Source organism: Bombina bombina, chromosome 3 (genome assembly GCF_027579735.1).
Source record: "Bombina bombina isolate aBomBom1 chromosome 3, aBomBom1.pri, whole genome shotgun sequence".
Taxonomy (NCBI): Eukaryota; Metazoa; Chordata; class Amphibia; order Anura; family Bombinatoridae; genus Bombina; species Bombina bombina.
The window spans coordinates 1,100,188,330-1,100,216,203 of record NC_069501.1 but is presented as its reverse complement, the minus strand read 5'-3'; the positions used below and the strand labels follow the sequence as shown (position 1 = coordinate 1,100,216,203).

At 35.9% G+C, this 27,874-nt stretch overlaps 1 protein-coding gene across 1 annotated transcript in view; it reads right to left on the bottom strand.

Moving 5' to 3' along the window:
- Positions 1-1,320: 1,320 nt before the first annotated feature.
- Positions 1,321-27,874, bottom strand: part of DCLK1 (doublecortin like kinase 1) — a 596,478-nt gene continuing 569,924 nt past the window's right edge. The window contains exon 17 of the mRNA XM_053708444.1: positions 1,321-2,184. Coding sequence (XP_053564419.1) covers positions 2,127-2,184 — 58 coding nt within the window. The 3' untranslated portion in view covers positions 1,321-2,126. The remainder of the gene's footprint in view (positions 2,185-27,874) is intronic.

Genomic DNA, 27,874 nt, shown 5'->3' with positions numbered 1-27,874 from the left:
CACAATTGTTGTATACCTCATCTCAGTCAGTCCACCAGACATCACAATAGACCTCCAGACATGTTAGAACTAGATTTGGAGAACATGTTCGTGATGTGAAAAATGATGTCAAAGACTCGGCAATTGCCAATCACTTCAATAGTGAACACTTCACCAAGGTGGCTGACATATCTATCCAGATAATTGATAGAGCTTTAGTACCTCCCAGAGGAGGAAATAGATATAAAATCTTAGACAAAAAGGAGCTCTTTTGGATACTAAAATTAAAAATACATAGTCCACCAGGCATGAATAGGAAGTGTGATATAAATGTCTTCATTGATACATAAACATTTCCTTTTCTTCTTCCCCCTTCTCCTTTAAGCTCATAGATTGACATCATTTGAATTTTTGAATATCATTGTGTTTATTTTATTTCCTATAGTCAATAACAGACTTATTTAAGCAATTCTTTTTTTTTCTTTTCAATAAGTTCATATCTGAGTTAAACTGAATAATATCATTAATAAGGTTCTGCTGTTCTTAAATATTTTGTGTTCTATATTTGTATTCCCTTAGTGACACATTAGGTTTGTTTTTATTGTGCACTGATTGGTTAATAAGTAATGGATGGGGGTATTTATACGATCACTGTTAGACCTAGTGCATGTCTATGATTAAGCACCTGTAATGGGTGAGTAACATGTCAGACGCTGCCTGTTAGTCTTCTTGTTTTTTGTTTGTGCCATGTCATCTAAGGACTTTGTACCTTTTTTAATTTACCAAACACGTTTGGAATAAAGTTTGTTTTTTTATTATCTTATCTGAGCTCTTGCTACTTCTTCTTGCTACTTGGATATTTGGGCTTGATTCTGCCTAAGCTACGGATCTCTTAGCCTCTGCAGGTGCATTGTGTGCTTTGTAGCCGGATCCATTCTTGAGATGCCGGGTACGTCCGCTTCCTGTTTTCCATACAATTTTAAGCAACTTTCTAATTTACTCCTATTATCAATTTTTATTCCTTCTCTTTGTATCATTATTTGAAAAGCAGGAAAGTAAGCTTAGGAGCCGGACCATTTTTGGTTCAGAACCTGGATTACGCTTGTTTTTTGGTGGCTGAATCACCAAGTGCTAGCCAGTGTGCTGAACCAAAAATGGCCCAGTACCTAATCTTACATTCCTACTTTTTCAAATAAAGATAGCAAGAGAACAAAGAAAAAAATGATAATAGGAGTAATTTAGAAAGTTGCTTAAAATTGCATGCTCTATCTGAATCATGAAAAAAAAAATAGAGTTTAATATTCCTTTAATTGTAGAGAATTAGGAATGCTGGGAATCAAATAATTATACATTTGATATTTAAATGTTTAGAATAGACAGAAACAGTTTGTATATGCATTGCTTGCATTGGAGAAATCCTTGTAATCTTGGGTCATTTTTTGTGTGCAAATGTTTTCTTTTTTTTGAGATACCTAGATATTTTAGTCGTATTTTATAGCCACTTTCTAAGATATATAAAATGTATTATGGTATTAACCATAAAAAAGTCAGGCAAGTATGTTCTGGACCCTTAACAATCTCAGGACTTTATTTCCTTAAATATTTCTGCAATGAAGTAGAGAATGAGAATTTCTGTACATATACCAATATATTTCTTTAACATTCTTTTCTGTGTATACCTTTAAAAGAAATGCTTTACTCTCCTTTAACACTTCGGCTGCCTAAGAGACTTACTTACTGCTACACTTTGCACTGAAAACCCCACTCTAAGAGGTTAAAAAAATGAAACCATTGTTTCTAAATGAATGCAAACAGCTCAATATCAAGATATATTTCCAGTTCCTTATTTTGCAAATAAATATTTGACACACATAATCCCATTTGTAGTAAAGATGTCCAAAATGCATTGCGTCAATCACTATGGTTTGTTCTCCCATTCACACCTAGAAATTTTATTAGAAAGTCCACACAAGATTTTTTAGAAGCTCCGTTCAACCATTCTCGAAGGGTTAAGCCAAGACTTATACTTTAAGAGTGTCCTTAAAAGGGTGAGTTAGGTGAGCGAACAGTCTCAGATGAGCTTGGTGAATAGTCCTCTGACTCTGAGTTCAGTTCAGATGCAGCTTGTTGTGCCGAATACCGACTGTTCACATCCTGGTGGCGTCTTCGTCTGAAAATCTGCCTCTCCTTATCAAGAGCGGTGGTCTGGTAGAGACATAAAGTGAAAAAAAAGACAAAAAAACAAAACAAAATACAATTATTTTTTATATATATTCTTTTTTTTATATATATATTTAAAGTGAAACCAAAGCACAATACTACTCAACAAAGAAAAATATATATATTTTTAAAAGCCATTGTTTGTGATAGGAACAAAAATATAGATTTTAGTTAAATTGTAGCTAAAATATTTGTAATTAGATAAGCATATTGTATTTAATACCAGAAATATATAGTAAAAATAAATGGCAGATATTAAATAAGTACTCTCTGTCTTGTGAAATACACAAACAATGCCTTTCATTGATTATACCGAAGCCAACGTACATCCCAACTACAGTGGGAGAAAAGCTTACTGAATAATGAGCGCTTAATAGAATAAAAGGATTTATGTCATCATATGATCGTAACGCATATAATAAATGTCATTGAAAAATCACAGTTATTTGAAAGTTTAGTTGCAATATTACTAAAGTATTACAAAATAAAACTATGTTATGGTTGTAACTAAATCTATCTAAAGCTTTACACTAATGAAATTATTATTTTTCATCTTATACTCACATTCAGCATAATTATAAAAGCAGTAAGTTGGACTATTTAAGTCAAAAAAGGATTTTTGTGCCATGAAGTCTTTAACTGATACCAAACAGTATATGTAAACTATCTCTATATACAGGTGTATGTGTGTAAATGTATATATTTATATGCAATGAATGTCTGGTAGGAAAGGAACATTAAACACACAATTAAAGGGACGCTGTAGTCAGAAAATAAAGTATTCCTTTTATACTATTAGAGAAAAGAGGGAATAGGACCTACAACTGTTAGACAGTCCTATGAAAAGACAGGGAATACAGCACTCCTTTTAAATGTCAGTAAACACTTTTTTATTTTGTTAATACAGTTCTATACTCCTGAACTGAAACAAGATAAGCATGAACAGATGTAGTAAAAAGATACTTCATATTACATACAATACTCAACAACACCCAAAGCAGTCATACTTAATGCAAGCCCCAACCTCCTATAAGCGTTCTTACACTGGAAATCACTAATCTAAGTCAACAACAACTAGTGTGCACACTAAATGGTCATATTGCAGTCCGTATTGGAGACTTATAGTGATCAGCGCTGATACTCAAAACAAAAAAAGCATGCTGTTTTGAAAAAATTGTCCAGTAACATTAAATAGGAGCCAGTTTGATTAGTATGTGCAGCAGTCTGTCAAGTTATCCTCCAGATTATTTCCAGATATAAATGCTTATATCCTACACACTGTGTCAGTTATTACCAGTTAGCAAGCAGGCAGACAGGTTAGATCACAAAAAGCCAGTCAATAGCCAGTCAGCTGCGTGAGTATCAGACTTCTCTTAGATATATGCAGTTCATGCAGTACCGATATTTATTATACGGAACGTTACCTTCCGCAACTCGGCTTCTTAGATCACACCGCTTTAATCCAAATGGAGTAAGTACATCCTACCTGAAGCCTTTATTCCCTCCATGGTAGTGCTAGGTTCACCACACCTTCTTTTAGCCAGACCTTAGTACTTTAGTCGTCATGTACACTTGTTCAGAAGTTACTCACAAAACGATCTCACTGTGCTTAATGTCGTTACTTGCTTTCTTTTGCCGTGACACTCAGTGTTTTCCTTTCAATCTGAGACTATTGTAACTTGGTTCTTTTGAAAGACCGCATCCAGGTGAATAGCTTTCAAACAAACCAGCCAACACACGTTTCACCCATAATCCTTTGCGACAAGGGCTTCATCAGGGCTGTCAATCATAGTGTGAGTCATTCTTTTAACAGGTAAACTCCACCTCTTTTTGTTTCATTGTAGCTTTTTAAGGTGGATGAATACTTGCTCACTAAATACTTAAATATGTTACAAAAAGATACTATTTTGTCTAACATTCATTCATCAACAACCTTTCACATTAGAAATACGTTATCTGTTAATTTATGGGGATATATCGCTCTTTTCACCAAAAAGAGTATTTTGTCCCCACATTTAGATTTGTATACTTTATATATATAAGTTGTATTTTTGAGGATTAATTTTATTATTGAACAACAACCATGTTCTCAATGAACCCAAAAAACTCATTAATATCAAAGCTGAATAGTTTTGGAAGTAGTTTTTAGTTTGTTTTTAGTTATAGCTATTTTAGGGGGATATCTGTGTGTGCAGGTGACTATTACTGTGCATAATTATTAGGCAACTTAACAAAAACAAATATATACCCATTTCAATTATTTCTTTTTACCAGTGAAACCAATATAACATCTCAACATTCACAAATATACATTTCTGACATTCAAAAACAAAACAAAAACAAATCAGTGACCAATATAGCCACCTTTCTTTGCAAGGACACTCAAAAGCCTGCCATCCATGGATTCTGTCAGTGTTTTGATCTGTTCACCATCAACATTGTGTGCAGCAGCAAACACAGCCTCCCAGACACTGTTCAGAGAGGTGTACTGTTTCCCTCCTTGTAAATCTCACATTTGATGATGGACCACAGGTTCTCAATGGGGTTCAGATCAGGTGAACAAGGAGGTCATGTCATTAGATTTTCTTCTTTTATACCCTTTCTTGCCAGCCACGCTGTGGAGTACTTGGACGCGTGTGATGGAGCATTGTCCTGCATGAAAATCATGTTTTTCTTGAAGGATGCAGACTTCTTCCTGTACCACTGCTTGAAGAAAATGTCTTCCAGAAACTGGCAGTAGGACTGGGAGTTGAGCTTGACTCCATCCTCAACCCGAAAAGGCCCCACAAGCTCATCTTTGATGATACCAGCCCAAACCAGTACTCCACCTCCACCTTGCTGGCGTCTGATTCGGACTGGAGCTCTCTGCCCTTTACCAATCCAGCCACGGGCCCATCCATCTGGCCCATCAAGACTCACTCTCATTTCATCAGTCCATAAAACCTTAGAAAAATCAGTCTTGAGATATTTCTTGGCCCAGTCTTGACGTTTCAGCTTGTGTGTCTTGTTCAGTGGTGGTCATCTTTCAGCCTTTCTTACCTTGGCCATGTCTCTGAGTATTGCACACCTTGTGCTTTTGGGCACTCCAGTGATGTTGCAGCTCTGAAATATGGCCAAACTGGTGGCAAGTGGCATCTTGGCAGCTGCACGCTTGACTTTTCTCAGTTCATGGGCAGTTATTTTGCGCCTTGGTTTTTCCACACGCTTCTTGCGACCCTGTTGACTATTTTGAATGAAACGCTTGATTGTTCGATGATCACGCTTCAGAAGCTTTGCAATTTTAAGAGTGCTGCATCCCTCTGCAAGATATCTCACTATTTTTGACTTTTCTGAGCCTGTCAAGTCCTTCTTTTGACCCATTTTGCCAAAGGAAAGGAAGTTGCCTAATAATTATGCACACCTGATATAGGGTGTTGATGTCATTAGACCACACCCCTTCTCATTACAGAGATGCACATCACCTAATATGCTTAATTGGTAGTAGGCTTTCGAGCCTATACAGCTTGGAGTAAGACAACATGCATAAAGAGGATGTTGTGGTCAAAATACTCATTTGCCTAATAATTCTGCACTCCCTGTATATATATATATATATATATATATATATATATATATATATATATGATCTCCATATGGGGCTCTTACCCTTATATTTTCTACCCTTCATTTTAAAGGGGAACCACTAACACCAAAAGATTATTTTTTAATTATTATTTATTAGAAACAACCTTTTGCTAACCACTACAGGTAGCCCTCAGTTTACGCCGGGGTTAGGTTCCAGAAGGAATGGTTGTAAATCGAAACCGTAGTAAATTGAAACCCAGTTTATAATGTAAGTCAATGGGAAGTGAGGGAGTTAGGTTCCAGGCCCCTCTCAGAATTGTCATAAGTAACATCTAATACATTGTTTTTAAAGCTTTGAAATGAAGACTTTAAATGCTAGACAGCATTATAAACGTTATAAAATAATCACACAACACAAAATATATAATTAAACTAAGTTAAATGAACAAAAACATTTGCTAAACAGCATTATAAACCTAATAAAATAATCACACAACACAGACTTCACTTGCATTTTTCTGCAAACAGTTCTTTCTATGCATTCCAAACTGGACTGATTTATAGACAGGAAGATTTTGCTCCTTTGAAATCTGCTCGATAGCTCAGGTCTGGTTAAACTGATTAATTTCAGCTTGCTTGGTTTGCTGCAACACAAGCGGACAGCTCCACCTACTGGTTATTTTAATAAATGCACTGCTTCTCAATGCTTTTCAATAGCAGTCACATGACTGGAAAAAAAGGTTGTTATTCTGAAACGGTGTAAATTGAACCGTTGTAAAACGAGGGCCACCTGTATATTCAAAAAGTCATTAGCATGATATCATGCACAGTATCTAATCTAATACTGTACTATTTCAAAACTATATCTATACTAATATAGATTTTATTTATGGATGGCCGAATTTTTCTTACAGTATAAACATATTTATAGAGATACATCGATAAGATGCAAAATATGAGGATTTCTCATTTATAGAAGTCTCACCATATTCTGTTCACTTAGAGCAGTAAAGGGTGTAATTTGAGAACATCCAAACGAATGTTTATTAAAGGAAACTCGCAAATTCTAATTTTTCATTTAACCCCTTGGAGGACCATGTTTTTAAAAGATACATCCATTTTGTCTCTTTTTGTAAAAGACACTTGTCATTGCCCCCCCCCCCCCTTCCTGATGTAATGCCTCTATCAATACCATCAAATCTCAGAGTTTCTGGATTTGATTCATGGCATTCCAAAAAATGCCTTGCCACACTTGTATTCTTCAGAGAGGTAATGTAATCTCTATGTTCTCTTATGCAATCTTTTATCTGTCTTTTTATTTTTCCAACGTAAAATTTTGGACAGGAACAATAGAGAAGATAGACCACTCCAAAGGAATCACAATTGGTGAAATGTTTGATCTGATACTGTATCTCCCTGTGCTAAAAGTTTTAGTCCTCACCATAAAAGGGCAATGTACACAATTACCACATGGAGAGTTTCCTTTTACCTTATGGGAACTCAACCAATTACCCATATGGGGGGATCTCACATAGTTACTTATTACAAGTGGATCTTCCTGATGTAATGCCTCTATCAATACCATCAAATCTCAGAGTTTCTGGATTTGATTCATGGCATTCCAAAAAATGCCTTGCCACACTTGTATTCTTCAGAGAGGTAATGTAATCTCTATGTTCTCTTATGCAATCTTTTATCTGTCTTTTTATTTTTCCAACGTAAAATTTTGGACAGGAACAATAGAGAAAATAGACCACTCCAAAGGAATCACAATTAGTGAAATGTTTGATCTGATACTGTTTCTCCCTGTGCTAAAAGTTTTAGTCCTCACCATAAAAGGGCAATGTACACAATTACCACATGGAGAGTTTCCTTTTACCTTATGGGAACTCAACCAATTACCCATATGGGGGGATCTCACATAGTTGCTTATTACAAGTGGATCTTACAAATGTTGTGCTCTTCTTGCTGTCATCAGAGGAACTGGACCCACTACTTCTTTTAACCCCTCATCTTGGAGTAAATCATGCCAGTTCTTTTTGAAAATTGATCTCATAGTCTCCCACTGACAGTTAAATTTGATGATATATCTGATTGTTTGAACTTCACTATCTGTGGTCCTATTTTCTTTATACAAGAGTTTGTCTCTTTGAGTATTTCTTGTTCTCTTTCGTGCTCTTTTTACAGATTTTTTTTTGAGTACCTCTTCTCAAGAACCTATTTTGCATCAGGTCAGCATGCTCTTCAAATTTCTTATCTACTGAACAGTTCCTTCTGAGCCTCAGGAACTGTCCAGTAGGTACCCCTTCCTTTACACTTGCTGAGTGTGCACTAGAAGCCTCCAATATGCTATTTGTAGCTGTATCTTTCCTAAAATTTTCCGTAGTGAGTATAGTGCCTTGCTTTTTTATTTTAATATCCAGAAAATTTAGTTAATTCTCATTTATTTCTGAAGTCAAGAAGATGTTCCTATTATTTTTGTTTAATTCCAAAATAAAATCATTTAGTAACTCCACTGAGCCATCCCACAGCAGCAAGATATCATCCACATAATGGACCCAGAGGTGGATGTATTTCTAAACAATGTCCCCATGCTTATCAAATACATCAGTCATCTCCCATGCACCTAAATGCAAGCATGTATAAGTGGGGTGGTTTTACAGTGCCTTTTAATTTTTGATATATTTGATTATCAAACATGAAGACATTGTGGGTTAAGACAAACCTCAGCAACTCAATGATAAAGTCTGTGTGTTTATCATATATCTTACCTCTTGTCTCTTAGAGTGTCTTTTACATATGATGGTAGAGTCACTAGAAATGGTCTCAGAAATGTATCAATATAATTTCCTACTTTTTCCATAAGACTGCCTATCCCTGAGACTATGGGACGACCCAGTGGATTCTTTCTATTGTTATGCAATTTTGGTATTGTATAGAATATTGGAGTAACAGGATACTCAGGGTACATGAACTTAAATTATTTCAAATTAATTAGTTTCTCTAATTTACCATCATTCAAGATTTTAAAAAGTTCTGATTGTGATTTTTTTTATTGGATTAAAGGGTAGTTTAGCATATGGATTTTTGTCATTCAGTTGGCGTTTTACTTCTTTTACATATTGTTTCTCATCCATAAGGACAAGATTTCCACCTTTGTCAGCCGGCTTTATGATAATAATCTTGGCGATTATTAGCTCATTCAGGGCTGTCCTTTCTTTATGCGTTAAATTATCATTGATCATCATATTATCAGATATTTTTTCAATATCTTTTTCTACCGCTCTTACAAAGTAATTAACAGCAGGTACTAAAGACAGAGGGGGCATATACGTTGATTTGAGTTTTAAGCTTGAACGTGGGGGAGCTGTTATTGGGTCAACTGTTACATTTAGGTTTGTGTTTTGGCTTTCTCCATCATTTTCCCCTAAAAGGGAAATTAGGTCAGTCAAAGCTTCATTATCACTAATACCTAGATTCTTTTCAAAGGTTTTTAAATCCCCTTTATTTTTCATAATTTGTGACAGGACTACTTTTCTACCAAACAGATTCAGATCTTTTAGGACTTCAATTTTTTTCCAGTTTAGCTGTGGGGCAAAAATATAGACCTTTTTTGAGGAGACTTATATGTGCAAGGTTAAATTGTAAAGATGATAGATTGATTATTTGTAAATCATCTTGCTCTATTTTATGTTTTCCTAGAATTCCTTCCTCTGTCCTCTCCTCACCCTTCTTGAAAATTGCCCTGATCTGGAAAATTCCTTCCAGCTCTGTATTGTCTGGTTTGGTATCTCCTGTTTGGAAATTCTGAATTGTGCCCCTCTATTTCTCTTTCTGCCCCCCTTTCTCTTGAGCCACCACCTCTGCCTCTGCCCCCCCAAGTCGTTTTTTGACACACTATAATCACTTTCAATACCTGATGCGCCAGTTCCTGAGTCATACATTCCCTTCTCAGATTTATAGGAATAAATTCTTCCTTTTTTATAATCGTCTTGGTCCCTACAGAGTTTTCTACACTTTCTATCTCTGCTTGTACTTTCACCAATATATGTTTTCATTTCTACATTCAGTTTATCAAAATGTGAATTATTTTCAAATCCCTTTACAGTTTTAATAGCATTTTCAACTTCTAACTTTGTTTTCTCAAATCTTACTTCATTTCTTTTTACTATCATTTCCATTAGACATATAGAGGAGGATAGTTTCTCATTCCATTCATTTATGAAATCCTCCCCTCCTTCCTCTTCCCTTGTATTTTGTCCTGGGTCAATTTTTAGTCTAAGTCCTCTTGGAATTATTTTACTATTGAAATAGTTATTTAGACTTGAATTTTCAGCCCTTAATTTGATTTGCTTAACTACGTTACTTCTGTACTTTTTAAATGCATTAAATACATTTATATTACCTTCCTCATTTGCACCTTCCAATGTATTTCCACTTTTAGATAATGATTCATTTATCTCTGCTTCCCAGACCTCATCTGAGAGTGTGAATGCCATTTAAAGCAATATCTCCACACAACACCTGTGAATGCTTTCAATTATATTACTACAAATTACAAGAAAAGTTCATTTCACATCAACTATTTTAAAGATGTAAGAAAAGGGGAACTTATCGGACTCACACTATGATTGATAGCCCTGATGAAGCCCTTGTCGCAAAGGATTATGGGTGAAATGCGCGTTGGCTGGTTTGTTTGAAAGCTATTCACCTGGATGCGGTCTTTCGAAAGGACCAAGTTACAAGAGTCCCAGATTGAAAGGAAAATGCGGAGTGTCACAGCAAAAGAAAGCAAGTAGTGATATTAAGCAAAGTGAAATCATTTTGTGAGTAACTTCTGAACAAGTGTACATGACGACTAAAGTACTAAGGTCTGGGTAAAGGAAGGTGCGGTGAACCGAGCACTACCAATGGAGGGAATAAAGGCTTCAGGTAGGATGTACTTACTCCATTTGGATTAAAGCGGTGTGATCTAAGAAGCCGAGTTACGGAAGGTAACGTTCCCTATAATAAATATCGGTACTGCATGAACTGCATATATCTAAGAGAAGTCTGATACTCACACAGCTGACTGGCTATTGACTGGCTTTTTGTGATCTAACTTGTCTGCCTGCTTGCTAACTGGTAATAACTGACACAGTGTGTAGGATATAAGCATTTTTTATCTGGAAATAATCTGGAGGATAACTTGACAGACTGTTGCACATACTAATCGAACTGGCTCCTATTTAATGTTACTGGACACTTTTTTCAAAACAGCATGCTTTTTTTGTTTTGAGTATCAGCGCTGATCACTATAAGTCTCCAATATGTGCCATTTAGTGTGCACACTAGTTGTTGTTGACTTAGATTAGTGATTTCCAGTGTAAGAACGCTTATAGGAGGTTGGGGCTTGCATTAAGAATGACTTCTTTGGGTTTTGTTGAGTATTGTATGTAATATGAAGTATCTTTTTACTACACCTGTTCATGCTTATCTTGTTTCAGTTCAGGAGTATAGAACAGTATTAACAAAATAAAAAAGTGTTTACTGACATTTAAAAGGAGTGCTGTATTCCCTGTCTTTTCATAGGACTATCTAACAGTTGTAGGTCCTATTCTCTCTTTTTTCTAATAGTATAGAAGGAATATTTTGTGTATGGGTCTGCACAATATAAGGTTATTATGCCTGTAAATTTAAAAGCACTTTCTATGAAGAATACATATGTTTCAGAAAATAAAGTAAATATTAAAAAAAGTGGCAAATAGAATATTATATATATATATATATATATATATATACAGTATATATATATATATATATATATATATATATATATATACATTGCAGTTAAAGTTTTTAAAAAATTGAAAAGTAAAGTTGCCTGTGTTGTGATTTTGTGTTATAAGCTGTGTGATTATACTGTATCATTCTTTCCCCACAAGGCTCTCTGTTTTCCCACTCTCCCTAGCCAACTGTAAAGCATGTGCTCAACACTCTACTCAACAGCCTGACTTCACTGGCTGTAATAGTACTAGCTGTTGACAGAATACTGTGTACACCAGGCACAACTAGCTATTTTCCTACTCTCCCTAGCCAACTGTAAAGCATGTGCCCAACACTCTACTCAACAGCCTGACTTCACTGGCTGTAATAGTACTAGCTGTTGACAGAATACTGTGTACACCAGGCACAACTAGCTATTTTCCTACTCTCCCTAGCCAACTGTAAAGCATGTGCCCAACACTCTACTCAACAGCCTGACTTCACTGGCTGTAATAGTACTAGCTGTTGACAGAATACTGTGTACACCAGGCACAAATAGCTATTTCCCTACGCTCCCTAGCCAACTGTAAAGCATATGCCCAACACTCTACTCAACATCCTGACTTCACTGGCTGTAATAGTACTAGCTGTTGACAGAATACTGTGTACACCAGGCACAAATAGCTATTTCCCACTCTCCCTAGCCAACTGTAAAGCATGTGCCCAATACTCTACTCAACAGCCTGACTTCACTGGCTGTAATAGTACTAGCTGTTGACAGAATACTGTGTACACCAGGCACAAATAGCTATTTCCCTACGCTCCCTAGCCAACTGTAAAGCATATGCCCAACACTCTACTCAACATCCTGACTTCACTGGCTGTAATAGTACTAGCTGTTGACAGAATACTGTGTACACCAGGCACAAATAGCTATTTCCCACTCTCCCTAGCCAACTGTAAAGCATGTGCCCAATACTCTACTCAACAGCCTGACTTCACTGGCTGTAATAGTACTAGCTGTTGACAGAATACTGTGTACACCAGGCACAAATAGCTATTTCCCTACGCTCCCTAGCCAACTGTAAAGCATATGCCCAACACTCTACTCAACATCCTGACTTCACTGGCTGTAATAGTACTAGCTGTTGACAGAATACTGTGTACACCAGGCACAACTAGCTATTTTCCTACTCTCCCTAGCCAACTGTAAAGCATGTGCCCAACACTCTACACAACAGTGTGACTTCATTGGCTGTAATAGTACTAGCTGTTGACAGTATACTGTGTACACCAGGCACAACAGGCTGTAATTGTACTAGCTATGCAGATTATGCTGCACACAGCAATAAGGAAACAGTTTTCTTACATTAGCAGATATTGGGGGACACAAAATGAAGCAGAAACAGCCTTCATGCTTCTGATAGATCTGGTCTGAAGTTGATTAGTATTCCTGCATGTTTACCTTGACAACAAATTAGTCTCTGTAGTGAGGCCTGCTGAAACATTCCTCACAATACTCCCTGACAAGTTGGTTTAGCTGTGTAAACTAATTTCCTGAGAAAACTTGCCTTAATTTTGCTAAAGTAAGATAGAAAGCTGCTGCCTTCTACGGTGTACAGAATACTGTGTACAGCTGGTACTGTGAAAGCCAGTCTTGTTTATACTATATACTGGCTACAGCTCTGGACATGGGACATGGGTGTCAAACAGCTCATAACAGGAAGTTAAAAAACAAGTTCAATCTCAATATTATTAATTTTTACTGCAATTTTTAAAATAAATATATATTGGAAGAATGCTATTTTAAGTCATTGTTTCCAAATACTTATTATTATGCAAACATTTATATTTAACTAAGGTGATTGGAATAAATATATATTAAAATAATAAAGTTTTATGTAAGGTCAATATATGCTTATCAAAATGTTATTTTATAATTGCAGTGCAGTGTGTGGATATTTAAAGGGACAGTCTACACCAGAATTGTTATTGTTTTAAAAGATAGATAATCCCTTTATTACCCATTCCCCAGTTTTGCATAACTAACACAGTTATAATAATATACTTTTAACCTCTGTGATTACCTTGTATCTATACCTCTGCAAACTGCCCCCTTATTTTAGTTCTTTTGACAGACCTGCAGTCTAGCCAATCAGTGCCTGTCCCAGATAACTTCACGTGCACGAGCACAGTGTTATCTATATGAAATACGTGAACTAACACCCTCTAGTGGTGAAAAACTGTTAAAATGCATTCTGAAACGAGGTGGCCTTCAAGGTCTAAGAAATTAGCATATGAACCTCCTAGGTTAAGCTTTCAACTAAGAATACCAAAAGAACAAAGAAAAATTGGTGATAAAAGTAAATTGGAAAATTGTTTAAAATTACATGCTCTATCTGAATCATGAAAGTTTATTTTGGCCTAGACTGTCCCTTTAAGCAAGTTATCTATCAAATTACTAAAGAGAATATCAAAAAATGAATTGCACACTTTATGAATTCAGATTGATGAATGATAAAAACCCCTGCATTCGGGGGGCGTGTCCAAGTAGCGTACCACAGCGGTCGCACATCCAGGAGCTCCAAAAGAATAGTCCTTAAAACCGCTGTTTATAGGCACTAAAGTACAGCTATTTTGGTAGACCTTTTATCTCTAACATTATCTAACCCTGCTTAGGGTTCATCACTATAATTGTGGCTGTGTTCATGACACTGGAACTCTGGACTGGACAATAAGGGCCTGGAGCAGCGGCTCATAACAGGCGGCGCTTCCCCCTCGGAAAATTCCGAGGTTGCTGACTCCGGCTGGATAGCACATTTACCAAACAAAATACAACAAGGCTTCTGAACCTTTAAAGGAGAAGATTTTCAGACATAATACGAGTGACTTTGCTTCCAGGCGGCATCTAAGATGGTGGATATGGCGGGAGAGTACCCCACACAAGAACCCGACCCGTACTTGGAAAGTCTTGACTATCTCATGCAAGAGCTGATGGCTGAAAGCCCCTTATGATTACCTGATACAAAGGGTATTCACAACTCCGAATGAGTCAACAGACGTGGAGCACCCCGAAGGCAAGGCGCCCTCACCTCGCTTCCACCAAATGCAGCACGGTCCACAACTAACACAGAGAGCTGTCATGCCACCTCACATAAAGAAAGTCAAGGACTCTCCGCTCAAAAACTATGCTAAAAAGTTTTCTTCTAAGAGAAAGCCTTTATTGGGAGACCCGGTCCCACGGTTCATAAAAGAGGAGGTATCACAGCGCATGGCAAGGGGGAGGCCGGTTCAAACTAAGATGGGGCCGTATCCGCTGAATCTGGAGAACTATCTGGCCCGGATCACATCTAATTTTTCATACAAGCCTCAGTGTCACTCGTGCCCCATCGTGACAGATGGAACTTGCTTCTATTCGCTCAGTTTTGGTTGTGTCTTGGATCTGTGGTAGGGTAGTCTGCAGATGCCCTCTCTGGATAGAATACACCCTTTATTTATAATTATATGTACCCACTGGGTACATATGTTATAACCAGTTAAAAGTTGGACTCTTACGCAAGTTGCGGAGTGAACTGTTTTCCAGTTGTTCTTAAAACTATATTCTCAATGTACTTCAATTACGTTTTGTTTTATATATCAAGCTATCTTACTAACGATTAGCTGTATTTCAAGATGTGCACCGGAGTGTCAATCTTACCACGTACAAGTGGTCTTAGCATGTGTTCTGCATGTGTTCGCTACCATGATGTGCTATGTTACTGTTGTCGTCCTCTTACCCAACCAGTAGGTATGAGGGGGGCCTATGGGGGACATACAAAAATTGCCTGAATATGTTACGGGTGACAGCATTACTGCCTTTATACTATGTATTAGTGTAAACTGTCCAGAGACTTAGTCACCGCTCCGCTACTAGTATAGCTCTCTGTAAATATTTATATATGCACTGTTGCCACGGGGGTTAGTGGGGGTCCCCAGAGGATTACTATTCCACCTTTGTATCAGAGGCTAGCATTAATTATCTTATATCACAGCTGGAGATTACATTTACATACTATATGCCCCCTCTCAGTGGCCAGCGGCCGGGGCCGTGAGAGGGATAAATTTACAATCCAAATAACTTAAGCATTTCCCAGTATGAGAAGGACATATATTTATTACACAACATGAATACTGCATAGTGTGAAATAAATGAACATGCCGATAGCATTACTCTTGGTCCATAGTGCACGTTGGGGCTAATATGACACCACAGTTCTGCCTGGTTGCCTTATACATATTTTCCATAAGATCTTTTTCTCCTTTGTTCTTGTTATTTATTCACCTTAATCTACATCACACTATTTGGGGTGTGTGGTCCAGTTGGAGGTTTCTCCTTTCTTGTTTTTTTTTTTTTTCTTTTTTTTTTTTTTTTTTCTTTAACATTTTTCATACTCATCTGTTTAAAAAAGCAAATCCATATCAAGATTATAACCCTTTTAATTATATAAAAATGAAAAAGAAAATCCTGTTTGTGCATATAAAAGACAATTCAGTGGCCCAAAAGTGGCCAATTCATTCTAGAAGGGAGAAAACTGAGGACTTTTGTGCTCTTGATGTTTAATTTTATTTTATTTTTCTTCTCATGCAGATGTGAAATGAATATCTGTATATCATTTTCTGTTTTGCTTTTCTGTTTTTTGGGAACTTTGAGCCCTCAATAAAAATAATAAAATAATAATAATAAAAAAAAACCCCTGCATTCATACATATTAGGCAGTCAGGAATATTGAATTTGTTGCCATGCTTTCTTTTTACCTTTGTTCTATATCTTTTGCTTCTGCGAAAGTCTATGAATATTTTTGCGAAAATTCATTTGAAAAGTCTGCATTTCTATTGTTTCAGACTGTTTAACGATATTTTGGTGTTACATCCATTACTAATTCATTCTGTTTAATAATTCAAACTGTGAATTTTTAATAGATTGAAATGTCTTTGGACATAAATCTTAATATCACCACAGTTGCAATTTGATGTTTCCACAAGAAATTTTATGGATTGCAATTGGGTAACACACATTGTTGGTGTTAAAAAACAACTATGGATGAAATGTTGGCTGCACTGTGTATGTAAAAAGTGCTCATAATAAAAATAATACAATAAAAAGTAACATAACACTGTTAAAAGCTATCTCCTATTAAAAATATAAATTAATTTCTCAGCAGAAAGACCTAAAGAGAGTGAATTTTAGTTCCATGTAAATTGTTTTCATTATATTTATCTTAAGGAATAAATGTGTGTACACTGCACATTGTAATATAAAATGTTTTTATTATGCATAGTAAAACAATTTTTCAATATACTTTCCTTGTTTACCTTGCCCTTTTTCCTATAATTTAAGTCTAAAATTTGGGGGTTTTCAAATTCTGAGAATTGGAAGTGCACACTGCAAGCTTCTCAATTCTAACCCTGTTACATTTACAGTATTTCCCTAACTGACCTTAGCAGAGGTGGTGAGATAAGCAATTGTAAAACAAAGAAACATTTACCAACAAAATGGCAGTGGCTAGCCTTGTCTACGCCAAATAAGACAATTGGTGGGCAGAAGAATTGCAGCAAAGTCTGTGTTAATGCATTAAAAAGATACACACTCATCCAGCATGTTAAATGGACAGTCTACTCCAGAATTGTTATTGTTTAAAAAGATAGATAATCCCTTTATTGCCCATTCCCCAGTTTTGCAAAACCAACATGGTTATATTAATATACTTTTTACCTCTGTGATTACCTTGTATCTAAGCCTCTACAGACTACCCCCTTATTTAAGTTCTTTTAACAAACTTGCATTTTAGCCAATCAGTGCTGACTCATAAATAACTCCACGAGCGTGAGCATAATGTTATCTATATTGCATTCATGAACTAGCACTGTCTAGCAGTGAACAAACTGGCAAATGCACTGAGATAAGAGGCGGCCTTCAAGGGCTTAGAAATTAGCATATGAGCCTATCTAGGTTTAGCTTTTAAAAAAGAATACAGAGAGAACAAAGCAAATTTGATGATAAAAGTAAATTGCAAAGTTGTTTAAAATTGCATGCCCTGCTTTTGCTGTTATATAGGTCTGATAAATGTACTTGTTTCACTTCCTCCTATGCAGCTGGGAAGCCTACATCATAATTAAAGGGACAGTCAAGTCCAAAAACAACTTTCATGATTTAAATAGAGAATGAAATTTTAAACAACTTTCCAATGTACTTTTGTCACCAATTTTGCTTTGTTCTCTTGGTATTCTTAGTTGAAAGCTAATTCTAGGAGGTTCATATGCTAATTTCTTAGACCTTGAAGACAGCCTCTAATCTGATTGCATTTTGATCACTAGAGGGCATTAGTTCATGTGTTTCATATAGATAACACTGAGCTCACACACGTGACGTTACCCTGGAGTGAGCACTGATTGGCTAAAATGCAAGTCTGTCAAAATAACTGAAATAAGGGGGCAGTTTGCAGAGACTTAGGCCCCTAGTTATCAAGCCGTCAACCTCAAATACGCTGGAATTCCGCAGCGTATTTGTGGCGAGGCTGATTCGCCTTAGTTATCAAGCCCTAGACACCGGCAAAAGTAGAATTTTGTGACGTAAGCTTCGATCCGCCGGACTCAGTCCAACACAGATCGATGCTTATGTCACTACAGATGTTCCGCACACAAGTGCGGCACAATCTGACTACTTTTGCTAGTTATCAAAAAACTAGCAGGTACGCTCGGCACTTTTCCGGCCCAGCGTACCTGGTTTTCAAACCGCCGCCCTGGGGGCGGCGGATCCCATAGGAATCAATGGGAGTCTGACCATAGCGAAAGTTCATGTTCGCTGCTGCCAGACATCCCATTGATTCATATGGTAATTTCTACACCTAACACCCTAACATGTACCCCGAGTCTAAACACCCCTAATCTGTCCCCCCCTACACTGCCGCAACAAAATAAAGTGTTTACCCCCTAAACTGCCGCTCCCGGAGCCCACCGCAAGCTATAATAAATATGTTAACCCCTAAACCGCCACTTCTGGTCCCCGCCGCAACTATAATATATGTATTAACCCCTAAACCGCCACTCCTGGACCCCGCTGCCACCTACATTATACCTATTAACCCCTATCCTGCCCCCCTACACCGCCGCCACTATAATAAATTTATTAACCCCTATCCTGCCCCCCCTACACCATCGCCACCTATAATAAAGTTATTAACCCCTATCCTGCCCCCCCTACACCCTCGCCACCTATAATAAATTTATTAACCCCTATCCTGCCCCCCCTACACCGTCGCCACCTATAATAAATTTATTAACCCCTATCCTGCCCCCTACACCGTCGCCACTGTAATAAAATTATTAACCCCTAAACCTAAGTCTAACCCTAACCCTAACACCCCCTAACTTAAATATTAATTAAATAAATCTAAATAATATTTCTCTTATTAACTAAATTAATCCTATTTAAAACTAAATACTTACCTGTAAAATAAACCCTAAGATAGCTACAATATAATTAATAATTACATTGTAGCTATTTTAGGATTTATATTTATTTTACAGGTAACTTTGTATTTATTTTAGTTAGTTAGAATAGTTATTAAATAGTTATTAACTATTTAATAACTACCTAGCTAAAAGAAATACAAAATTACCTGTAAAATAAATCCTAACCTAAGTTACAATTAAACCTAACACTAAACTATCATTAAATTAATTAATTAAATAAATTAGCTACAAATAACTACAATTAAATTAAATTAAATAAACTAACTAAAGTACAAAAAATAAAAAAAGCTAAGTTACAAAAAAAAAAAAAAAAAAAGTTACAAACATTTTAAAAATATTACAACAATTTTAAGCTACTTACACTTACTCTAAGCCCCCTAATAAAATAACAAAGCCCCCCAAAATAAAAAAATCCCTATCCTATTCTACATTAAAAAATTACCAGCTCTATTACCTTACCAGCCCTTAAAAGGGCCATTTGCGGGGCATGCCCCAAAGAAAAAAGCTCTTTTGCCTGTAAAAATAAAATACAACCCCCCCAACATTAAAACCCATCACCCACATACCCCTAATCTAACCCAAACCCCCCTTAAATAAACCTAACACTACCCCCTGAAGATCATCCTACCTTGAGCCGTCTTCAGCCAGCCGACCGACCGATGGAACCGAAGAGGAGATCCGGAGCGGCAGAAGTCATCATCCAAGGGGCGCTGAAGAAGTCTTCCATCCGATGAAGTCATCATCCAAGCAGCGCTGAAGAGGTCTTCCATCCGATAGAAGTCTTCATCCAGGCTGCGTCTTCAATCCTCATCCATCCGGAGCAGAGCCATCTTCAGACGAGCCGACGCGGAGCCATCCTCTTCTTCCCGACGACTAACGACGAATGAAGGTTCCTTTAAGGGACGTCATCCAAGATGGCGTCCCTTCAATTCCGATTGGCTGATAGGATTCTATCAGCCAATCGGAATTAAGGTAGGAAAAATCTGATTGGCTGATTCAATCAGCCAATCAGATTGAAGTTCAATCCGATTGGCTGATCCAATCAGCCAATCAGATTGAGCTCGCATTCTATTGGCTGATCGGAACAGCCAATAGAATGCGAGCTCAATCTGATTGGCTGATTGGATCAGCCAATCGGATTGAACTTCAATCTCATTAGCTGATTGGATCAGCCAATCAGATTTTTCCTACCTTAATTCCGATTGGCTTATAGAATCCTATCAGCCAATCGGAATTGAAGGGACGCCATCTTGGATGATGTCCCTTGAAGGAACCTTCATTCGTTGTTAGTCGTCGGGAAGAAGAGGATGGCTCCGCGTCGGCTCGTCTGAAGATGGCTCCGCTCCACTCCGGATGGATGAAGATTGAAGACGCAGCCTGGATGAAGACTTCTATCGGATGGAAGACCTCTTCAGCGCCACCTGGATGATGACTTCATCGGATGGAAGACTTCTTCAGCGCCCTTCGGATGATGACTTCTGCCGCTCCGGATCTCCTCTTCGGTTCCATCGTGGGTCGGCTGGCTGAAGACGGCTCAAGGTAGGATGATCTTCAGGGGGGTAGGTTTATTTAAGGGGGGTTTGGGTTAGATTAGGGGTATGTGGGTGGTGGGTTTTAATGTTGGGGGGGTTGTATTTTTCTTTTACAGGCAAAAGAGCTGTTTTCTTTGGGGCATGCCCCGCAAAAGGCCCTTTTAAGGGCTGGTAAGGTAATAGAGCTGGTAACTTTTTAATGTAGAATAGGGTAGAGATTTTTTTTATTTTGGGGGGCTTTGTTATTTTATTAGGGGGCTTAGATTAGTTGTAAGTAGCTTAAAATTGTTGTAATATTTTTAAAATGTTTGTAACTTATTTTTTTTTATTTTTTGTAACTTAGCTTTTTTTATTTTTTGTACTTTAGTTAGTTTATTTAATTTAATTTAATTGTAGTTATTTGTAGCTAATTTATTTAATTAATTTAATGATAGTGTAGTGTTAGGTTTAATTGTAACTTAGAATTTATTTTACAGGTAATTTTGTATTTCTTTTAGCTAGGTAGTTATTAAATAGTTAATAACTATTTAATAACTATTCTAACTAGCTAAAATAAATACAAAGTTACCTGTAAAATAAATATAAATCCTAAAATAGCTACAATGTAATTATTAATTATATTGTAGCTATCTTAGGGTTTATTTTACAGGTAAGTATTTAGTTTTAAATAGGATTAATTTAGTTAATAAGAGAAATATTATTTAGATTTATTTAATTAATATTTAAGTTAGGGGGTGTTAGGGTTAGGGTTAGACTTAGGTTTAGGGGTTAATAATTTTAATTATATTGTAGCTATCTTAGGGTTTATTTTACAGGTAAGTATTTAGTTTTAAATAGGAATAATTTATTAAAGTATAGTGTAGTGTTAGGTGTAATTGTAACTTAGGTTAGTTTTTATTTTACAGGTTAATTTCTCTTTATTTTAACTAGATAGCTATTAAATAGTTAATAACTATTTAATAGCTATTGTACCTAGTTAAAATAAATTGAAAGTTGCCTGTAAAATAAAAATAAATCCTAAGATAGCTACAATATAATTATTATTTATATTGTAGCTATATTATGGTTTATTTTAAAGGTAAGTATTTAGTTTTAAATAGGATTAATTTAGTTAATAAGAGAAAATATTATTTAGATTTATTTAATTAATATTTAAGTTAGGGGGGTGTTAGGGTTAGACAGGTTTAGGGGTTAATAATTTTATTACAGTGGCGGCAGTGTAGGGGGGGCAGGATAGGGGTTAATAAATTTATTATAGGTGGCGACGGTGTAGGGGGGGCAGATTAGGGGTTAATAAGTTTAAGATAGGTTGCGGTGGGGTCCGGGAGCGGCGGTTTAGGGGTTAAACTATTTATTTAGTTGCGGCGAGGTCCGGGATCGGCAAGATAGGGGTTAATAACTTTATTATAGGTGGCGGCGGTATAGGGGGGGGGGCAGGATAGGGGTTATTAGGTATAATGTAGGTGGCGGTGGTGCCCGGGAGCGGCGGTTTAGGGGTTAATACATTTATAAGAGTTGCGGCGGGGTCTAGGAGCGGCGGTTTAGGGGTTAATAACTTTATTTAGTTGCGGGGGGCTCCGTGGGCGCCGGTATAGGGGGTAGAACAGTGTAGTTAGTGTGGGTGCTTATTGACAGGGGTATCAATAAAGCTGTCAAAAAGCCGAAGAGCAGCAAGATCGGATGAGTGATAACTCTCACAGTCCGCTGCTCATCGCCCCGTACTTGGTGCGCGGCTTTTTGACAGCTTTTTTGATAACTTAGGCGAAATTTTGCAGGTCCGCAGCGGCGATGGTAGGCGAGCTTAGGCGGGCGTATTGAACCGGCAAAGGCAGGTAAAGTAGACACGTTGATAACTAGAGGCCTTAGATACAAGGTAAACACAGAGGTAAAATGTTTATTTCTATAAAAGTGTTGGCTATGCAAAACTGGGGAATGGGTAACAAAGGGATTATCTTTCTTTTTAAAAAACAAAAATTCTGGTGTTGACTGTCCCTTTAAACTGAAGGTAAAGTTCGCTATATCCCATTATCAAATTTTACTTGTCTCCCTAAATGAATGGTACTTTCATTCATCATTTTTTTAATTATCAATATAATTAGAGTTTTCGCTGTTTCTTATTACCTTTTTCCTGTCCGTAAATTCAACACGGTTAATATATATATATATTTTTTGCAGCAGGTCATGTTTTTTGATTATCCTATTGAAATTCTGGCCGTTAGGTGGCCGTCAATCTACGTCATCCTTCTCCAGGATGATCTGCGTATGCGTTTACTATTTCTTGTTAGTCTGGTAAAACAAGCACGCTACTGTTTCGCACATGCTTATTCTAATTGTTATTGAAATTGAATAATACGTAGTACGTTTTCTTGAAACGGCACCAATCGCGAAGTCCCAAATCCGGACTGATACAATTTTAACAAACGGAATAAATTTCTTCAATATCATTCTAAGTAAGTTTATATGTTATTTCAATTGTAAAAATTAGAATAATGACTTTGACAAATCTAATGTAGGCTACAACAAATTATTATTAAAAACAAAGTTTATTATATCTACAGAATCACTATGGAATCAATATGGAATACTATGGAATACTATATATGGAATATTATATTATAATATGGAATACTATAATAATTTGAAATACTATGGAATCAATATGGAATCGCTATGTGCATGCGCAGTTCGTAGGATACTCGTGAACGCTCGTTGGTGACACATATAGAGCAGGTGGGACCACTCTATACGTCATTCTACCTGAAATAAGGAAATGGCTAATGGGAGGAGTCAGGAATGGCACGGTATAGAAATTTAAAACATATTTATTGAATTGATATATAATCGTTTTGGGAAAAGAAGTTAGCGATTATATTGTTTAAAGTGTGACTAATTCAATTGTGTATAGAGATAGGTCAAACTTTACCTTCACTTTAAGTATGATGAAATTTACTAAGCCTCTAATGTGCTACACAGTGATTGGTAAGATTATAGAGCACAGCTCATATATACATGTGTCCATAATTGGCAACATCAGAGGAGGAGACAAGGTACATGGATTCCTCCAGCCTTGTCAAGAGGTTTATCCCTGTGCTGCTTTGGATATGCAAAACCTTTTAAATTGTATTAATAAAATGACAGTGTTAAATGATTTTAAAACATTTATTTTGCAATGCTTTGCTAAACTACTGATATTTACTATGAGGTTTAAATCCCTTTGACTATCCTCAGTGTTACTGTATATATATATATCAAACACCTCTTCCATATAATGCAAGATTTAAATCAATGTTATTTAGAGATTTGTTTTACATTCAAACGTTTCATCTGATTTCCCTACATTATATTCCTTGTGACTTATGTATGAGGAACAGGAATAAGTGTACATTTTATCTTATTTTAGTTAATTTTTATAGTTATAATTTCACTTTTACATTTTATGCTTCACAGCAAATTGTGTTCTAAATACATTGATGCAAGTTACAGCAAATGTACTTGTATATTCATGTTTTATAAACTATATAAGTGTTGTGGGGATAAAATATTACATTTGTGTTGTTTTATTATAAAGTAATAAAGTACTTTATTCTAATCTATTGAAATGTGAATATCAGCTAAAAGGACAGCTGCAACTGCACATAACAGCACTAATGCACCATTTGTGAGTAAACCCATCAATTTCAAGCCTGTTAACAGAAATCACAAATTCCCATCATACTGGCTGCTGTGAAAAATAACACCAAGAAGTGCTAATGAAAATCGTAAGACTTGCAGCCTCTAAAGCACACACACATCCATTAATGTATTATTTATGAAACTATAAACTTCCAAATAAATGCAGCTGTATTAATCTCAATCCCCTGGTAGTTCAATGCTTTTTCAGGGTTATTTTATTCATGTGTCTGCTTTAGCAAAATGTTCTTCACAGTACCTTATCTGCAATGTAATATATTAAAATAATATTTCAAATTACAGACCTTAGGAAAAGGGGTATACTTCTTAAATGTTACTGTCAAACCCCAGAATTTAACATCGCTTTTTACATTTCACATTTGCACCTAGGCTTAGGGTAATGTTCTGTTTATTCCCTTGGCTAAGATTGCTAAACTCATTTTACCTGGCCGAGAAAATGTTTGTAAGGGAAAAAGGAAACAAGGGAAAAAGAAAAGGAAGATTATTTGGTGCACTATTCTCTTAACATAATTTTATTAAATATAGCTAAAGATGTGCCTTGAATCATAGGGATATAAATGCACAATATGCTACCCTAAAAAAGCAGTTATAGAAAAATTCTTCACAAATACTGATTTAGAAGGTTCCCCTGTTTTTATGGCTGACAGTTGGACCCTTGTGCCAAAATAACACAACAAAGTTAAAGAAAAGAGCAAAATGACAAATAAATTAAACACAAACAGGTTAATCTGATTCTGCCTTTATCAAACATAAAATGTTTTTATTTCAGATTTAATAAATGACAGTTTTCGAGCAGAAATTTGTTATACAATGCAACTGCCCATTCTATACGTTTGTAAAAAGCAAAACTGAAAAGAAATCATTCAGGCTCTTGAAAGGAGCCGTGTCATAAAGAAAGGACAGCATACATTATATGAAATACAAGCTAACATACTTAGCAGAAGATATGGAACTATGCAAAATAAAACAGAGGTTGTTTAAACAGGTATTTAAAGGAACATGAAAGTAAAATCAAACTTTCATGATTCAGCTATAGCATCTAATTTAAAACAACTGTCCAATTTACTCCAATTTGTAACAATGTTTTTAACAATGTTATGCATTGTTGAGCTCTAAAGGAGGACATCATTTACAACATTGTTCAAACACTGCTGCCATTTAGTGCTCATACATATGTGCCTGTTCTTGAACCTACCTAGTTATGGTAAATTGGAGTTATTTAAAATGACATGTTTTGTTTGAATGATAACATTTGAATCTTTACTTGCCCCCTATTAAAAATGACAAGTCTCAAGCTAAATATAAGATAGTTCAATAAAAGAATGAGGGCAAAGCCTTTAGATATAGTGAAATAAAAAGAAAAGAAGCTATAATCATACACAAGACAAATGATTGGAGTCTTTTGAAATAGCATTATCGTGCTTTCTAAATAATATTGCTTGCTTTAATTGCTAAACTTGAGGTGTTGATCTACTTTAGTGTTGTATGATCTAATTAATTATATTGTGCTTGAACATTGTTGGAGGATTTGTAATCACTATCTTACTGAACATTACTTTTAGAATATTATTTTTGTTTTGGAGCGCCCCCTGGTGTCTATTTTGGATAATTGTTTGTACCATATATAGCCATCTATTTCTGTGCTTGAACATCTGCAACTGTAAATAATTTAGGGTATTTGATAAGTGAGCACATGAGGGCATCAATATTTTTATTTACATACATAATGATTCACATAAACTGAAAGCAGCTATATCTTGAGATAAAAGTTGCTTTACAAAGTCTGACTAATTTGTCTCACAATGTTGTGCTTATTTGTTGGGCTAAGCAAAAAAGTCCATAGTGGAAGATTTGTCAGAGGACGAAAAAGATACATGGGGGTAGTAAAGCAAACAATCCCATGTCCATTGAAACTTTCATGATTCAAATAGAGCATGTCAAATAGAGCATGTCAATTTAAAACATTTTTCAATTTACTCCCATCATAGAATTGTGCACAGTCTTTTTATATGCACACTTTCTCGGCATTAGCATCTACTGAGCATGTGCAAGAGTTTACAGTATATACGTATATGAGACTATGATTGGCTGATGGCTGTCACATGGTGGAGAGGAATGATGGAAACTGAAATCTGACTTTAAAAAATCTATTACTATTTTGAAATTCCGCTTAATAGTTATTGCACTGACGTTCTATTATGCATTTGTTGATTATGCAACCTATATTTAATGGTCCTTCAATGTAATTATCTGAGAATTTAACCTAGCTAAGCTGTGCAGTGTATAATTCTTACTGAGACTTTCTGTTTTGAATGTAAACGTCAACTCCATCTTGCAATACCATTACTAGTGAAAACTGAAACCTATTTTTATAATATGCATTCATAGTTTCTTAGCGTAGTTCAGTGGCAGACTACAGTCACATCACCTTTGCAAGTAAACTTATTCAAATTAGTACAGAATGGTCACTCTCAATTCATATTCTCAAATGTATATAATAGACTTGTACATTCTGTATTTTCATTCAATGCCGAATGCAGGAGTAGGTTGACTTTTGTGATGTTTGGATCTTTTCAGAGCCAAATTTCTTCTTGTGAAAGTGAAACACTTAAATTTGTCCAATCCACATTTTAGTGTGCTTCCCTTTCACAAGAATGCACAAGTCTAGTATGTAATTTACATGAGTGACATTCTAATCATGTGCATGCTATTTATTTACACGTTTGTGAGTTACTGGTACTGCTCTAGAGAATGATAGATTGTGAAATGGACTGTTCCGTACATTGACTAGAAAATAATGCTGCAAATGCATAAATTCCTTTCAAAAACTGGCGATAAAAAATTATTTAGTATATTAAATTTATCTAATCAATTTTAAACTTAATGAGAAACACTTTGTACTCAAAAATAAAATGTAATCATGTATATAAAATAACAACATTTACAATTTTTTTTGAAACTAATATAAATGTTTTTTTTAATATCTTTTCCGCATTCCGTATAATGATATATTTTTTTAAAAAAACTTTCCATTTTTCTGGTGTAACCTTTTCTTAGGACCTGTTGATCAAAAACTCTCCGGCATGGAGAGAAATCTGGCTCAATCTTCGTTTTTTTCAGCATTCTATGACAATGTATGTGTGTCTCACATATATAACTCAATGAGATAAACAGCTCACAAGATAAAATTTGCCTTTATAAAATTGTTTGAGAACTCACAGCACTGACGAGATGTCTAAGATTGTCTTGAGACAGAGGAGAGCTCAAGATAATCGGCCCTTAGTCATGTACGTCACTCATTGCAAAGATAATATACATAAAATATTTAGGCCGGATTACACGTCAAGCACAAAATGCAATCATTACAATGTTATAAAATTGATATCAAGCAATACAAAGTGATTACAACCATGGAACACTCACAGCCAGCCCTTTCCGAGATGCTTCTTGTTCTACCCAGTGAGACTACTTTTCAATAGCAAACAGACATGTGAATATTTTGCACTAACAAACATTTATATTTACAGTGTTTCAAAAGTGTTTTCAATTGTTTTAAATTTTTAGCAGTAAGTTCCCATTTGAAATGTGAGGTTTCAAGCACTTGTGCAAACTATAGATGTTGAAAGCAGGAG